At 43.0% G+C, this 16,857-nt stretch overlaps 1 protein-coding gene across 12 annotated transcripts in view; it reads left to right on the top strand.

Annotated features, from left to right (window-relative positions):
- The window catches only part of mcf2l2 (MCF.2 cell line derived transforming sequence-like 2), a 78,394-nt gene that overhangs the window by 10,829 nt on the left and 50,708 nt on the right, over window positions 1-16,857 (top strand). For 10 of the 12 annotated variants that reach the window (XM_042111486.1, XM_042111485.1, XM_042111489.1 and 7 more), the window contains exons 2-3: window positions 10,768-10,851; window positions 15,023-15,137. In XM_042111486.1, coding sequence (XP_041967420.1) covers window positions 10,768-10,851; window positions 15,023-15,137 — 199 coding nt within the window. The other 2 variants (XM_042111484.1, XM_042111487.1) reach the window with 2 other exon arrangements.

The following is a 16,857-nucleotide window of genomic DNA, read 5'->3' as shown; positions in this document are numbered from 1 at the left end:
GGGCAGCCAAGACCATTAGAAGACTACATTTGGTAAGCATGTGCAGAGCGCTGGCTGCTGTTTCCAGCCTGGCCATCTGGAGAGAGAACTGTCCACCTGTAGTGTGCTCTGTCTCAGTTGTGCGGATGTTGTGTTTCAGGCTGTTGTTGTTGTTGTTATTGTTGTCATTGCTTCAGGGCAGGATGTTTTTGTCTAGTGTAATTATCCTCTTCTATGCTGTGTTTACAGTGAACTGACCACCAGCACTGTCCAGCACTAAAGATCTTGCCAGCTGAAAGGACATACAGCAAAAATAAAAAAGGCAGAATGTATTCTCCAAACATACAGGCCATAACACAAAATCAAAATTATGAACAGTGGGCTTTGAGTATGTTTCTGTCAGATTCGGCCTTTTAGCTGCCTGATCCAGGCAGAGATCAGGACCCTTTTATCCACCTCCAGTAAGGTGTGATGACTCCTCACACATGCTTGGCACATTATACTGGATGTAGAACTGTCAAAAACCTTTATGCTTCCTTATATCTTTTACAATCCACCTTATTAGGATTTTGTTTTTTCCGAATCTTAAAATACACTCAGGGAGGATTTCCTTATCTTCGTCATCTGGGATCCTCATCTTCCATCAGTAGCCGGTGCATTACGTACTTCAGGCATTCTCCATTAAAACAAAATGGAGCCTAAACAACCCTAACTGGCTCATCTTTTTGGAAATAGGTACAGGTTTATCATAGTCTGTCAAGAATGTTGAGTCTAGGTTTATGTTTTTCTCATGTTATCTATTTTTTGTGTCAGCCATGATTGATCAGAAAAGGTGTGTGCCATTAGCTGCTATTCGTTCTGTGTTGGGTGCTGCTAAGGAGGATGAGTCTGCAAGCTATCTGTGTTTGCTGGACACTGATCTCCCTTGTGTGGTGTATTGCTGTCTCGTTCTCTCGTATCATGTTCTGTGTGGACACCACATACTCACTACTGCGGTTCTTTCCTTGATTAGCTCTTAGCATTCACACGTCTGGCATTCTGGCATGCTTTAAACTGCACCTTTTGCTAAGTGCACAGCTGTCAGCTGGTCTACACTCTTCTGGGTGCAAACTTCACACTGTTTCTGTGATGGGCTGCTGGACAGAGGGTGTTTGCTTGGAGTTAGTCTGTCACCTGCTGTTTTCTGCCCCTGTTCTCTCTAATGGGTTTTCGTCTCTGTGGAGTGCACAGTCACAGCACCTCGGTGAAGTGGCTATTAACAGAATATTGTTAATCTGAGAGCTTCCGATGCATTTAGCCTTCACAAACCAATTGGATTACATCAGATGGGGTGTATGTATTATGATTGTAGCCCTTACACAAGATGATTGTTTTTAAATAGTTGATGGTCAAACTATGTAACATATTTCAAGAATGCTAATAGGCCTACCCATACATATCCTTAAAGGCTTATCTTTTGAAAACACAATATTTTCTCAGAAATTATGTTATGTGTTTCAGACTAAGACCTATATACCTGTACGTTTTCATAAGAGAGGAAAATCCCAGAAATGCCCCAGTCTGCAGATTTAACGTAATACAATTCTCATATTATTGTGTGTCACACAAAAGCCTTAAAGGGGTGGTTCAGGATTTTGGACATAGGACCTCATTTCCAAGTAAGCAAGTGTGATATTTATCAGTGGAGACCGTTTTTAACACGTTTCATCCAGTCGTTCTAATTGCAGAGTTCGCAGGTGCTAGGCTAGCGCAAGTCAACGGTATGTGCTAGCCTGCCACTAAAAACAGTCTTACCTACTCCAAAGGACACTCGAGGCAAATTCCAGACAATCCATGTAAATGTCTGTGTTGATAGAATAGTGTAAGAAATACAACTACCCTCGCATCGCGTTGCAATAGTTATACTTTGTTCCCTGAAGTTGGTAGTAGTCATTGTGCATCTCAGCGGCGGACTGATATTACCAAGGCTACTACTAGGTATCCCCATTGGAGTGCGCTTTACTGTTTACTTTTTGGCGCAGTACTACTAACTGGAGCAAGTATAATTCCGCCGCTGCTAAGACACTAGTCCCTCAAAATGTAATGCAATCGTTGAAATGCAAGGATAAAATAATGTTAGAAATAAAACTATCAATACAGACATTTACATCGATAGTCTGGCGTTATAATTTATTTGCCTTGGGTGTACTTTGGAGTGGGTAAGACTGTTTTTAGTGGCAGGCTAGCACATACCGTTGACTTACGCTAGCCTAGCACCTGCGAACTCTGCAATTAGAAGGACTGGATGAAACGTGTTGAAAACGGTCTCCACTGATAAATATCTCACTTGCTTACTTGGAAATGAGGTCCTATGTCCAAAATCCTGAACCACCCCTTTAACATTCCTTGAGCATTTGATCTGGCCCTTTTCTCTCCCTGTATGACTACCTTATTGTTTTATTTCGAGGCTCATTTTTAAACAGGGTTCAGGGCCTTTTCCACATTCCTTTGTGGAACTGTGTTAATAGACATTTTATCATGGGCTGCCCTTCCCATTCTTGTTCTGTCTTGTACCCTGGCAGAGAGGAGAAGAAAGGGGGCAGTCATCTCTTAATTTCCCTGGTGCCAGAGTTGAACTGAAACAGTGGATAGTCTTTGTGGCTAAGTAGTCTGACAATGTTCAGATGATCACACAGATGCAGAATATGTTCCTTTAACACATCAACACAATGCTTTATCCATTAGCTGTGTGGTAGTAGTGCAACTCCTGTTGTGCTGTGAAGTGAACAGTTTCACTAGCTACTCAGCAGGAATTTTGCATTTTTTTGTAAGAAATGAGAACAGGGAGAAAAAAGATTGTGTGCTGTTCAAGGCAGCCATGCTTGTCCTGTAACCTCAGGAGCAGCCATTATGATGATGTCATAACATATGACCCACACAGTCTATGTTCCCTTAGATCTATATATTACAGCTCCCATGGATATTTCTCTTTGAGTTAAGTGTGTCAAGGAAAGTTTGTACTCCAGCTGAGATGAGTGTGTCAAGGAAAGTTTGTACTCCAGCTGAGATGTTTCAGTGTAGCCACAGGGCTTTCTGTCCTTCAAGGGGCTTCAAAAGTGCCGGTGCTCCTGGGGGAACCCTTCAATAACACCCCCACCGTAATCCAAGCCACCTGGGCCTTCCGAAACATATGCCTGGCTCAGTGGACACATTCCAAAGCACTGCATTTGCAAAGCACCACTCTGTCTCCCAGGGACTTGTTTGTGGGTCACCAACACCCAAGAACTCTCACTTACAAAGGATGCGAGGATTCTTCTCCAGAAGAATCCTAGATTTGGAGGCAGCACACTGATTTTCTTCTCACTTTTCTACTAGATCTATTGTGAGATGATTGTGGCCATAGTTGCAGGTTCCTGTAACTTTTTATTTGCTTACTCACTTCACTTCTTCCTCATTTCTTTCCTGTGCTGGACCACTACTGCATTGCTCACAGATAAATGAGGCTGAGGCTGAGCCATCCTATTATTTTGGTCCTGCTTGGCTTGCTCTCCTGGAAATTGTATCCGAGAAAAATAGCACACTGCGACAAATATTAAATTAAATGATAAAGCAGGGTTTGAATGCTAAATTCTGATTGCATTTAAATGTCATCAGCCAAGGGCTGTCTGCCTCTAAGTTGGAGAGATGACTGCATGTTATGTTTGGTGATATAATGATGTAGTTTCTTTCCATTGGGGCAGAGTACAATAAGTGTTGATTGATGACATTTATTCAGAGATATATTCCCACGCTGCTTGACATTAGTTTGCTTTTTTGTTTTGTGTGTCTCTGTGTGTGTGTCAGTAGCCATGTTTACATGGACAGTTTTTTTGTCATTCCAATTAAACTATTCCGATTGAAAAATCCGTGCCGTCTGTTTACATGGGGTGCGTTCTATTTCAATCAGGTGCTCTCAAGTGTTATAGAATCTTTGATTGGAATAGCTGTTGTTGCCTACTTTTTTCTTGAGAAGATACAGCAGTCAATCTGAATGACCGTCTACATAGGTGTTCATTCGGAATAGGAGCGGACTACACCACCTCTTTCCTTCGATTAAAATTCTGATCGGATCAAGAATTTTCATTCCAATTGAGGTGTTTATATGACAATTTGTATTTCGATTAAGCCGTTATTCAATTTCTAATCGGAATAGAAGTGTCCATGTAAGCGTGGCTAGTGTACTGAGTACCTTTCCTGCCCACACAGTATGCGTCCAGTCTTTTGGGGCAGGTGGGGGGTGGATACATGCATGTCCTATTCCCAAGATCATTCACTCCCTTTTATAGCTTCTTCTGAGCATGAAACACAGGATTCTCATTTTGCCAGTAGCTTTTATGTAGAGTGACCACATGTTCAGTGGCTCTCAAGAAATTATTAGTATGAAATAAAATTAAGACCACAAGACCTGGATGTGATTGTATTATGAACAGACCTAAGCCGTGTACATGGGCTTACTTTATGCAGTTGTTGCCAAGGCATTTTATTAAATAAAGCCAGTGTGTTTATAATGAGGAGAATGTGTTGTCAAGTATAGAAATAAGATGAAAGCATGATTTTGTGCAGTTGCCATTGTGGATTTTGCCCAGTCTGAAAGTCTCACAGGGTCACTTGCTTAGATTGTTTTATATTAGATTTTCTGTGTCTTTCGAGCAGTGGCTTGGCCTAAGGTGTGTGTGTGTGTGTGTGTGTGTGTGTTTATTTGTGTGTGTGTGTGTGTGTGTGTGTGTGTTTATTTGTGTGTGTGTGTGTGTGTGTGTGTGTGTGTGTGTGTGTGTGTGATCCTGTCAGTGGTGATGTTTCCTCTGAGCTCCTCTGTGTCATGAGATGTGTGTGCTGTGCAGGTACACGTACATGGTTTTTGTCCTTGTATCCTGTCCTGTGTTATTGCCCCCCCCACCTTTCTCTCTGTTTCTCTCCCTCTTCCTGGAGAGGGGGAGTATCATAAGACTGAGGCCTGCACTGGTTGAGTGTTGCTGTGAATCACATGGCCGGGGCTGCCCTGGTGTCTGTGTGCTAACTAAGGGGAGGCTTTGTTTGGGCCCCTGCTCCTTCAGCCCATTGATTAGGAGGGCCGCCTCAGGAGCCATTAGCTATTTTTAGAGGACACATTCCCCTGCTGAGGTGAACTTCTGCCCAGAGGTCTCGGACTGTCACCAGAGGCGGACAGCACTGAACCTACATGAAGGGGGCGATGAGTGGTCTGTGACAGAGTACGGGGTGACAGAGAGTGTGACTGTGTGTGTGTGTGTGTGTGTGTGTGAGTGAGAGAGAGACAGACAGATAGATTGATAGGCAGACTGTCAGACAAAGAGAGCGATAGGGAGAAAAAATGAGCATGTAAATGAATGATTTTATATCGACATGTATATGTGTGTACATGTCTTAAAGATGACATGAATGGAATGTGTAATTATAGGGTTGTAAATGGGCTTGTACAATAGCACCTGAGCATGCTTACATCAGCAAACAAGGAAAAATGTGTGTCCATCCATCTGCTCATCCATTGGTTGTCATCTTTAACACTGCACAAATTGTGTAGTATGGATAGTGTGTGTGTGTGTGTGTGTCTGTGTGTGCATGTGTCTGTTAGGATGTTGAACCCCATCAAGGGTCCTCTGATTACCTCAGCATTGAGAGCAGGAGCACGAGGACCCATCGCTTATTAAGGTGCCTATTCTGATTGCCTGTCTCCATTTCGGTCCACACGCATGGTGGGGCTGTTACGCAACTTTGAAACAGAACGCGCCATTGTCTGGCCCCAGAGTGCTGCAATGGGCCGAGCGCTGCTGCTTGTTGAGAGTCTCACTGGGGTGCTTGGGCACGGCACTTGCTGATCCTCTCTCTCACAGCCGAAAGGCCAGAGATGGGCCAAGTGATTAAGCCTTTCTACTAATTATCTCATCAGAACAAGTCAAGCTGATCCATTTGTCCCCCTCCTGATCTGGAATAACACCTTTCATATGGTGGTTTAACAGCTACACTTTTTTGGGGAAAATACTGGCTTTTGTGGAATTTTCACATCCTAATAAAAACTCACAGATGCACCCAATTGTATGCCATCCATACAGTGAGAGATCTTCTCATGTTTTGTGTCTGGTAATATTATGAAACGCCTCACACCACGAAGGTTGGGTCATTAGAAGAGACCTTTTCTATTGTTGCGGTGGCCTTGTCACAATTTCAAACCATCAAACAGGGTCAGTCTCCGTGGCTGCTTCCCAGGACTCTGGCTGTTCTGTAAACCTAATGTACAATGGGAAGGAAAAATGGGCTTATTTTACATACAATGCCTTGTCTGTGGACACCGGTGTTTGGGGAAATACTTCCTTCTGGATCATAAACAGTGCTGTCTTCCCAGGCAGCGGCAGTAATAGGCTTAATGGTCAAGCTCATTCATCCAGGGAGAGTGCTGTGGGGGTTGGGATGGGTGGAGTGTGTGTGTGTGTGTTTGGGGTAGGGGCGGGGGGGGGGGGGGGGGGGGGGGGCACATGACTTTAAAGCAGTAGAGGGGGGGGGGGGCACGTACACTCCAATTGTCATTTTTTTTAAAGAACATCATCCTTCTAACATCCCATCAAGTTGCCGTGGAGAAAAAAGTTACTGCTTGCCTCATGATAACGACGGGAGAGAGAGAGAGTGCAGGAGAGAAAGAGACAGAGAGAGTGGGAGAAAGAGAGACTCTGAGGGAGAGAGCAAGAGGGTGCGTGTGCTCCCTGTCGGCTGCAGACTTCTGATAGGTCGCTCGGCTGCTGTTGCCTTCCCTGCTGAGATTGTGTGTGTGTGTGTGTGTGTGTGTGTGTGTGTGTGTGTGTGTGTGTGTGTGTGTGTGTGTGTGTGTGTGTGTGTGTGTGTGTGCTCGCTTTTAAGCTAAGAAGGCTGGAGGAACTAAGGCAAGCAAGCAGTTGAAGGAACTGGAAAAAGTGACCAAAGACGCATGACTCGCCACAAGAATGTCTCTCCAGCCAGGGCTCTGTCACAGCTGCTGCGTTTTCAGGAAGTTGTCTGAGGAGGAGTGAGGTTCAGGCAGAAGCAGAAGTGATGATGAGCGCTCGGCTGTAGGACGGGAATGTTTTCCTCCGGTGGACGTCCTGAGCCCCCCCCCCTCCCTGTCCTCACTCCAGCAGCCGCGGTGAAGCGAACGAGACCAGTCATAGGTAAGACGTACAGCCCTAGCTTGCCGGCTGTCACGGAAGATTGGGTGAGCTCACATGAACAAACAAAGCTGGACTCTGTTAAAGAAACATGTCTCCAGCCAGCAACTTTATTCCGAATCAAAACAAAGGGTTGCAAATTTGTGGAAGTCGAGGACAAGGTAGAAACAATATGGCACAAGAAATTTTGCAGTTGTTGATGACACTGTTACATTGTTATTTATCTCAGACAAAAGTATCTCAGTTGGGTATCTTGTGAATGTGTGGAAGAAATGAAAATGCCACTTTTTGTAAGAACAGCCGTTGTGTTCCATGGCTTGTGTGATGTGGTTTTCACATTGTCAGTGATGTTTATAGCCTTGTTGTAGAACTGATATGGTATGCTGTGTGCCACATGTTGGCCATGGAGCCAATGAGGTCATGGATGAAACATAAACATGTGTGTGTTCATCATAGACATTGTAGACACAGACACAGTGCAATTTGTGGAACGTATCTTTTTTTCATTAGGATGGTAGAGTGAGACAGGTTCTCTTCTCTTTTTTTCCAAGTTCTCATCAGATGCATAACAAGCTCTGTGCCTTTTCCATTTAGACAGATTTGTATTAATAAGTTTCGTATTGCATGTGAGAGGCCTTGTTCTTCCCAATACTCTGTGTGATAGATCTTTTCATCTTTTTTATGCATTTGGAATTCAAACGTGAATGTGTGCAAATGATGATAAACACACTTTTTATAAAGACCGTTTTAAACATTTATATTCACTGTCATTTCACAATCTGCACACTGCCTCTTCCCTTATTTAATTTCCCCAATCTGCAATGCTTAAAAGCTAATATTTGTAAAAATATTTGGTCTTGACTTTTCTGTAGCAAAAATACAAGGTCTCTGTATACTGAAAGAGAGTGGTGACCATCTTTATACTGGTGCTTACCATTACCAATTCTACATAACAAGAAGATTGTATAACGGTATCTTTCAGTAAACTGGCAGTCAGCCAGTCTCAATTAATTTATTATCAACTTAATATGATTCTACAGTAGGCTACAATAACATTCTCAGTGAAGACTTTTTTGTCATAGAAAATTCTCCACTTTGTATCACCTCAACACCTCAGCAGACATGTATGGACGTATGTATATGTATGTATTAAACATGGGGTTAGAACATAGTGGCCTTTGATATTGATGAAGACTATTATGCTCGGTGAAATAGTCAAAATAAGCCACTTTTGTGTCCAAACAATGGTTAAGACAAATACCTGAATCATCAAAGTCACAGATGGCTTTGAACCACATATCCTTTAAACAGTTATATAATATAGGTTATAATACTGAAAGGAAAACACTAACGTTACTGGTATGGTGGCTAAACTTCATTACTCAGTTGTCTAAAATCAAACACTCATATTTTATTTTGAATATAATGGTACAGACAAAATTAAATATTTGAGTCTTGGTCTAAGAAAACAGTCCATAGCATTAATTTTTTCAGTAGCTTGGCACAGATTCTGAGATCACCAGACCACAGGTCAAAAAGTCAATTACAGCAGCTTTTATTAGGTAACAGGTGCTTTCACTTTGGTATTCTTTATCATGTCTTTATCTTGTTTTTATAGCCTATCCAGCGCGAAACGAGTCGCTCACTCACAGCTCCTCAGTGTTGGCTGTGAAGAGCTCCATACATTAGCAGGTGGCAGTGTGCGACAGTGAGGGCTTAGATTACTTCCTGTGTGGTGAGCGGAGACAGATGGAGGAATCTGACGAGGCCGAGGTGAGCAGTCTTACCCCATCAAGGAAAGCAGCACAGCAGCACCCCGCTCCGTTACCATGGCGCTAATCTGCTGGGTCCCTGTGTGTCGCCGGCAGAATCTGCGGACTGCGCCAAGTCCACAGCAGTTTGCTGTGGCAATTAACAATGCATGTTATTGGAGTCGGTGGGACTCAAGTTCTAAGGTTGGGCGTGGGTTCTGTAGGCTTTGGCGCCTCCATCTCTGTGCCCTCCTACTGAAACAATCAAACCATGTCTGATTAGAAGCTTACCACTGGCAACTGCAATAAGTATGCCAAAGGTACGCCCAAAAATATCCACCTGCTGGACATTCCACACATTGCTTTTATCCATGTGGAGCGGAGCCCCCATCGGAGGGAGATGAGTTAGGAGCCTGTGTCTGTGATCTGTGCTCTCAGGATCCTCTCTGGTTCCTGTGCTTAGTCGTGTGCCCCGTCATGATTAATGTGTGTGTCAAGCTCGAGGATATAGGCAGTAAATGGAGTCTTAAGTATGTTCCCTGACGCAAGTCTTCCTTCCTTTTGAACATAGTGTTTGTTGGTTTTGGTGTTTGTGTGTGTGAGCGCATGTGCGTATGTGTACGTGTGTTTGTGTCTGAGGGTACATGTGAGGGTTTGTGCTACAAAGCATTCCACAGTGCATTTGATCATTGTGTTATGTGTGTAAGACGCTTCCTCTTGAGGGCTTCATGGTCAAGGTGGAGCAGACAGATTGGAGACAGTGGTGGATGCCACTGTCATGCACTGTTTACACACACTTATGCCATTGCTCCTACAAAGTACCCCCCCCCCCCCCAACAAAAAAACAACCCTTAGGCTAATTCATCTGAACATTGCCATAAGAAAATCACCCTGCTGATTGTTTCACATCATCACCATCTATGTTGTTTATGTTTTCTGTTACTCGGCAACCCAGAAGTACAGGTTTAGTCTTTGCTGACCATCTCTCTGATCAGACCTTTTGTTTCCATCTGTCTTACTCTCGCTCTCTATCTCTCTATCTCTCTCTCTCTTTCTTTCTCTCTGTCTGCTGTTCGCAAGGCTTCGCTCAGCCCGCGATGAAGTGTGGCCGGTGTTAATGCACTCTTTTATCCACACACACAGAAGAGGGTTTGTCAGCCATTATTTCCACTCCCTGAGTGCAGCGGGCTGCAGGGCAACCCCTTGCCTTTACAGCAAAGAATGCTTGTAACAGTAACCCCCTCCAACCCACCCCACCCCCAACATCCTCACCAAGCCATTCTAACGTCCTCCACCAAGCTTAAGGGTAATGGGAAGAAAGAGTGATTTGTTCGAATGGACATTATTGAGATAGAACTCCCATAAAAAACACAATGTCCAGTTGTATTTGCCTGTGAGGGTCTTCCCTGTGAGGAACAGCATCGTATTGGAAAATGTCTCCCCAGAATGGATGGCCTTTTTGAAAATGTCCATCTCCAACCACAGAATGACCTCTTTCCACATATATTATACATGTGTGCCTGACACATAGTTTCCCAGTATGTCCTATATATTGTCCAGTGATTTGTTGTCAACTCTGTGGGCCAGTGCTTGCTCTCTTCCTCCAGCTGGGATCATGTTGCACATTGCTTATGCATCTCAGTAAGGCCCTACACTCCTTTATGTACTGTTCCAGATTTCTCAGGTTGATTCATTCGATGCTTGACATTTGTTCCCTATTTTCTGTGTGATGCTGACTAAGATCGTTCTATTTTCTCTACTTTCGTTTTCACTTCTGTGTCTATCTCTCTCTTTCTCTCTCTCTCACTCTGTCTCTCTCTCTCACTCTCTCTTTCTCTATCTATCTCTCTCTCTCTCTCTCTCTCCAGATGAGATTATGCAGCAGGAGATCAGGCCGCTGCTGGCAGTGGATATTATTGAGCAGCTTCACAGGAAATTTGCCCTCTTATCAGGTAAGAGTGTGTATGTCTTGTCCTCGATCTCGTCCTTTTCAGGTTCTCAGTGTCTTATAATGTCTCATAACCTTTACAAAAATTAAATGTTTGCGGCAGATTTGCAGCAAAATTGTGGGTAATTTGTGGGAAACAAATGAGTTTACTAGAAAATATTGCCAGAAGTTTGCCAATGTTGGCCAGAGGCAAATTTCCAGCAAAGTTCCATCAACAATTAGAAGTTTGCCACTAGTGGCAAATGTGTTCACCAGTGATTTGCCATCACACTTAGCCAATAATGGCAAAAATCCAGTGATCTTCTAGTGAAACACCGAATTTGCATAATGGCATTGCTGCAAATTTGCTGCAACATTGCCAAAAGTTAACCGCAACTGTTTGCCAGAAAATTTGTGTAAGGGAAATGATCCATCCATTATTACTTCCCTGTGGAAAGTAATACATTTGCACTTATTTGTAGATTCTAGTGTTGGTTCTGGGTATAGAGTGACTCCTGCACTGTGAGTGACCTCTGTGCATCTAGCATGTAGTTAGTGATGTCTAATTTCTAAAAATATGCACTTTTGTCTGTCTGTGGGTGTTTCGGTTTTTACATCAGACTGCTGGACTTGGCTGATATGTCAGTCAAGTTAGTCTGAATATTCTCTTCGACCCTCAACATTGTACAAGAACAGAGAGCTTACTTGCGACTTACCAGACGGGTTATTTTTCACATTATTGATGGGAGTGCCCATTATCTGACCTTTGGTTGTTGAGAAGGCCATTTATAAGTGACCAGACATCTGCCATCATCTCTGCTAATCAATGCTAATGCCTGCTAATAACTTCCTGCTCCCTCATGGCTAGCTGTTGGATGCTCAAGCTCAGGCCCTTAACATTAGGTTTCCTCTCCCAGTGCCCGGCTGTGGGAATTAGGTGTTACTTATTAGAGTACATGACAAGAAGATTGAAAGCCAGACATATTTCACAAATGGGCTACAATTCAAGACAGTTGGACAAGTGACAGTTCTTGATATATTTGTATAAAGAATTGGAAACCATGGTGTTGATACTTTTATGCAGGTTGCCATCTTCAAAGTATATCATAGATTGAGTCTGTTTAGGTGCTGATTTGCCTTGAAACATAACCTGGAGAGAATGACCGGTGTTCTCAGAGTGCTCAGGGCTACTCTGTGGTATATGCTTTCCTCATTATAAATCAGTGTGCACTCCACTCCAGCTGAGGACAAGATTTCCAAAACACTCTGCCGCTGTCATAGGTCATGTTTGTTGTTGGTCCGTCTGTCCAAGGAGCAGTCAATTAGCTGAAACACCAGGCTGTTTTAATAATACAATCCTATGTCATCACTCTTTAGTAGTAACCTCTTAATGTCATAATAATATTTGCTGAAAATACTATACTGAATGGCTCAGTAGGTATACTTGTATTAACACTTTATATTCACCTTTTCAAATGATGCTTTTCTCTATCTCTAGCTACTGAGCTTACAGCTCTGGTTAGATTATTACATACCTCCGATGGCATACATATACTGATGTCATATTGACCCTTCCTTGGGATAGAGCAGTGACAGATCTGTAAGGGCTAAGTATTGCTTGGAGCGTGGCTTTCAACAGCATCACCCAAATGAGTGCAGTGAGTGCTGACTGAAGTGTGGTTGCTGAAGACTGGCAGAAAGTGCCTCTTTCTCCCAGTGCTAGAGCAGCACCCGGCTCTGCTGACCCGTTGTGGGCGGAACGCCATGAGCGCAGGCCAGAGAGCTCCATAGAGAGAGCGTCTTCATTCCTTCCCACCCATGTCAGACCACTCGGGGCTGGCCTGGCCCTCCCGCTCCCTGCCAGCTGGACGTTTGGAGTTGTGATCTTGAGAGCTTGCAGAGTTATGTAATCTTACAAGGGGGGGTTGGGAAGAAAGTGTCATATTTCTCTATTTACGCCGCAGTCATGGAGACATCATTATAATTGAAAGCATCTTATCATGCAAGAAAAAGATTAATGAAGACAGAGATGTTGTGGGATTGCATGTCCGCTGAGAAAATATAATCTGGACTACATTAGTTTACGCTCATCAATGAAGGTCACAAATGAAGGTTGGTCTTCCAATAAAAAGGGTGACATACAGTCTACAATAGGAATGCTATTATGTGTTAATATTGCTAAAGAATTAGTAGTGTTGTAGCTTTGTGCAGACATTTGCACAGTGCAAAAGTCCCTTATCTTAAATATGGTACAAAAGTCCCTTATCTTATATATGGTACATGCTGTTCAGAGACAAGTTGGGTTAGCAGAACGTCAGGTCTCATACCAGTTACAGGTGTTTTTTGAATTATGTTGGGGTGTTTTGAAACATTCCGTGCACTAGACTGATTCAGTAAAAACATGAAGTAGGATGCCAGAAAAGAAGCACTGGGTCATAGTGACTTGAAGGCTGTGGACTGTGGACATTTTAGAGCTATAAAACACTGTGGAATTATTAGTGGAATTCTTTTTTTCATAGCTATATCACATGTTTTATCACCTGTAGTTTAACAGTTGTTGAAGGTATTAATGGCACAGCTTTCTGTTGTGGCTGTTACACATGTGATAAGTCCTGATCATTGTCTTGCTAAACAAGAGGATGTTTCATCTTGAGTTATAGCTGTTCTTGAGTCACAGCAAATTAATTTCTTTGCTGCTTTGTGTGTGTATTTGTGTCTATGAGAGAGTTAGTGTGAGTGATGTTTCACACATTCTTAACTCAGCAGTTACTTCTCCCTTTGGCTTGTCAACTCTGTGTAATATTTCCTAAACACTGTGTGTGTGTGTGTGTGTGTGTGTGTGTGTGTGTGTGTGTGTGTCTGCGTGCGCGCATGACCGAATGAATATCAAGTATAGACTCATTAAATCATATTGATGAATTCAGGTGTCTAAGATATGAGAGTAGCATTGCCATTGTTCTGCTGAGTTAGTAGTGTGAGTATGTTTGTAAAAACAGTAAATGCTGATGTGCTTCATATACAGTGCAATACTGTAGTGCTACAGTAGTGTCTTAGACGGAAAAGATTTAATTTACTTTCTCAGGCTTCCTTTATATTTCATTTTTACACTCTTTTTCAAAGGTGGTGTTGTGTAGCCAAGGTATTCTATAGCTCAATATCACCATCTTGTGGTGTGTTACTATGCAGCTAGATTTATTTGACTCTGGTCCACAGCTCACAATTGAACTGTGCTGAATGCCGTGGCATATGCACATTCTGAAGCATTGTTTTTTGGCTGGTGGCTAAGTTTATCATTATCTTAAGATCTGTGTCTGTGTATAATTGAAGGCATGTGTTTTAACTAGAAGCAGAACATCTGGACGTTGGTCATAAAGCTGAGGAAAGGAATACTTTGTGGATGTTATTATGTACACTACCGGTCAAAAGTTTGGGGTCACTTAGACATTTCCATTCCACTCCGTAATAGACAAAATTTACCAATTTTCCCTTTTGCAATTATGTAATCACATAATGTAATCTGAAAACTGCTGCCTTGATTAAAAACAAAACAATGCAACTGATCTCAGCTGGTATTCTGTCTATAATGGAGTGGAATGGAAATTTCTAAGTGACCCCAAATTTTGACCGGTAGTGTATGTATTTATTAATGTGTATTAATTTGTTTGTCAGTGCCTGTTATCACTGAAGTGATAACTCTGAATAGACCTTTACCTTTACAGCTACTGTCATAAAGGAGCTTGTTAAGTCTTCATTGATTGCAGCAGGGAGCGACGATTAATGGTCAGGTGGGGCGTGTAATCTAGCTCTTATGATCTTTATCACTGGAAAGATGCCTCAGTTTGGAAAGTAAGTAGTATATATACTCTTTTGATCCCGTGAGGGAAATTTGGTCTCTGCATTTATCCCAATCTGTGAATTAGTGAAACACACACAGCACACAGTGTACACACAGTGAGGTGAAGCACACACTAATCCCGGCGCAGTGAGCTGCCTGCATCAACAGCGGCGCTCGGGGAGCAGTGAGGGGTTAGGTGCCTTGCTCAAGGGCACTTCAGCCGTGCCTACTGGTCAGGGTTCAAACCGGCAACCCTCCGGTTACAGGTCCGAAGTGCTAACCAGTAGGCCACGGCTGCCCCATGTGTGAAAGACATGCTGATAAGGGTGGTGATAGGAGGGCCTTGTCATTTTATGTGCAGGGGGGCGAGGAAAAGATGGCGCTCCGATCATCACCTTCCCAGAACACTCTGCCTTTAATGACGTCCCTGATGAGGACTTCCTGAATGTCGTCACATACCTGACCAGTATTCCAAGGTGAGTGTGTCACACTGTTATGATTTATAATCAATAGTGTACACAGTCAGTATTCCACAATCCATGCATTTATTCCATTAGCTTAGGGTTATAGAATTAAAGAACATTTCATAAGAACTGCAGTTAAATGTATAGATGTAAGAGGCCAGCTGGATCAGTCTCCAGCAATTGTATGATCTTATCTTATCCTATTTGTGAGCCCAGGACACAAAATGTGTGAAACTTTTCTCTGGAAATGTTGTCTGAAATCACTTCTTGTGTGAGGATATGACAATGACCAGGAAATGAGCGACCATTGCACACGATGAGTGTATCTGTGTCAGGTCATCCTGCCTCTGAACTCTTTAAAAGGCACTTACACTCTCTCTCTCTCTCTCTCTCTCTCTCTCTCTCTCTCTCTCTCTCTCTCTCTTCAAGACAAACTGTCTGTTTCTTTCCCTCTTGTCTCTCCCCTTTTGTGACTAAAGCATAAAAAGGCTGTGATTATGAAAAAGCGAATCTATCCACCACTGCATTTCAGCATGGTCAAGTTGTCAATATGGCTTCTCCGGATTTCCGAATAGAAAGCCTAAGATCTATTAGGCTCACTAGTACTTAATGACTTTCTAACTCACATTCTCTTTTTTGACATTAGGCTCACTAGTACTTAATGACTTTCTAACTCACATTCTCTTTTTTGACATTAGGCTCACTAGTACTAAATAACCTTCTAACTCATTCTCTTTTTTGACATTAGGCTCACTAGTACTTAATAACTTTCTAACTCACATTCTCTTTTTTGACATTAGGCTCACTAGTACTAAATAACTTTCTAACTTCTCTTTGCCTGTGGCTCCACTGTGACCTTTCAAAAGTTAGTTTTGATTTTGTGAGTCTGTCACTCACTTTTCTCTGAGATTCTTTTGAGGCCGATCACCAGATTGCATCTAGGAACAGCCAGCTGGATCAGTCTTCAGCAATTGTATGATCTTATCTTATCCTATTTGTGAGCCCAGGACACAAAATGTGTGAGGAACTCTCTCTCTCTCTCTCTCTCTTTCTATCTCTTTCTCTCTCTGTCATATTTATCTATAACCCAGACAAACCTGTTAGCAAATCTGAATTTGCACTGCAGGTCCAGATATCAGATAACAGATACCAGGCAGCTACAGTGCTACACTCTGTGGGCATGTCCGTGAGCTCCCATTTGCATGCCCCCAGAGTGTAGCGCTGTAGCTGTCTGGCTGCGTTAGCTCCTGTCTGTAGCAACTCGAGCTAGGTAAACTAGCTAGGTAAAAAGCTAGGTAATACTTATACTTATACTATTCATAGTATAAGTATAAGTATATATACTCTTTTGATCCCTTGAAGGAAATTTGGTCTTCATTTATCCCAATCCGTGAATTAGTGAAACATACTGCACACAGTGAAGTGAAGCACACACTAATCCCGGCGCAGTGAGCTGCCTGCAACAACAGTGGCGCTCGGGGAGCAGTGAGGGGTTAGGTGCCTTGCTCAAGAGCACTTCAGCCGTGCCTACTGGTCAGGGTTCGAACCGGCAACCCTCCGGTTACAAGTCCGAAGCACTAACCACGGCTGCCCAATTCATATTTTTTCATAGTGACTCGGTGACCTCGAGAAACGGAGAGCTATGTGAGAACTCGACCCCCCCCCCCCCCCCCCCCCATGCTAATGTGCAGGAGAGAGCATTGGGGCCAGTTCTTAAGCATGTCTCCATTTT

This window comes from Alosa sapidissima, chromosome 12 (genome assembly GCF_018492685.1).
Source record: "Alosa sapidissima isolate fAloSap1 chromosome 12, fAloSap1.pri, whole genome shotgun sequence".
NCBI lineage: Eukaryota > Metazoa > Chordata > Actinopteri > Clupeiformes > Clupeidae > Alosa > Alosa sapidissima.
Note: the sequence above shows the minus strand (reverse complement) of the source record. Positions and strands in the feature narration are given on the sequence as shown.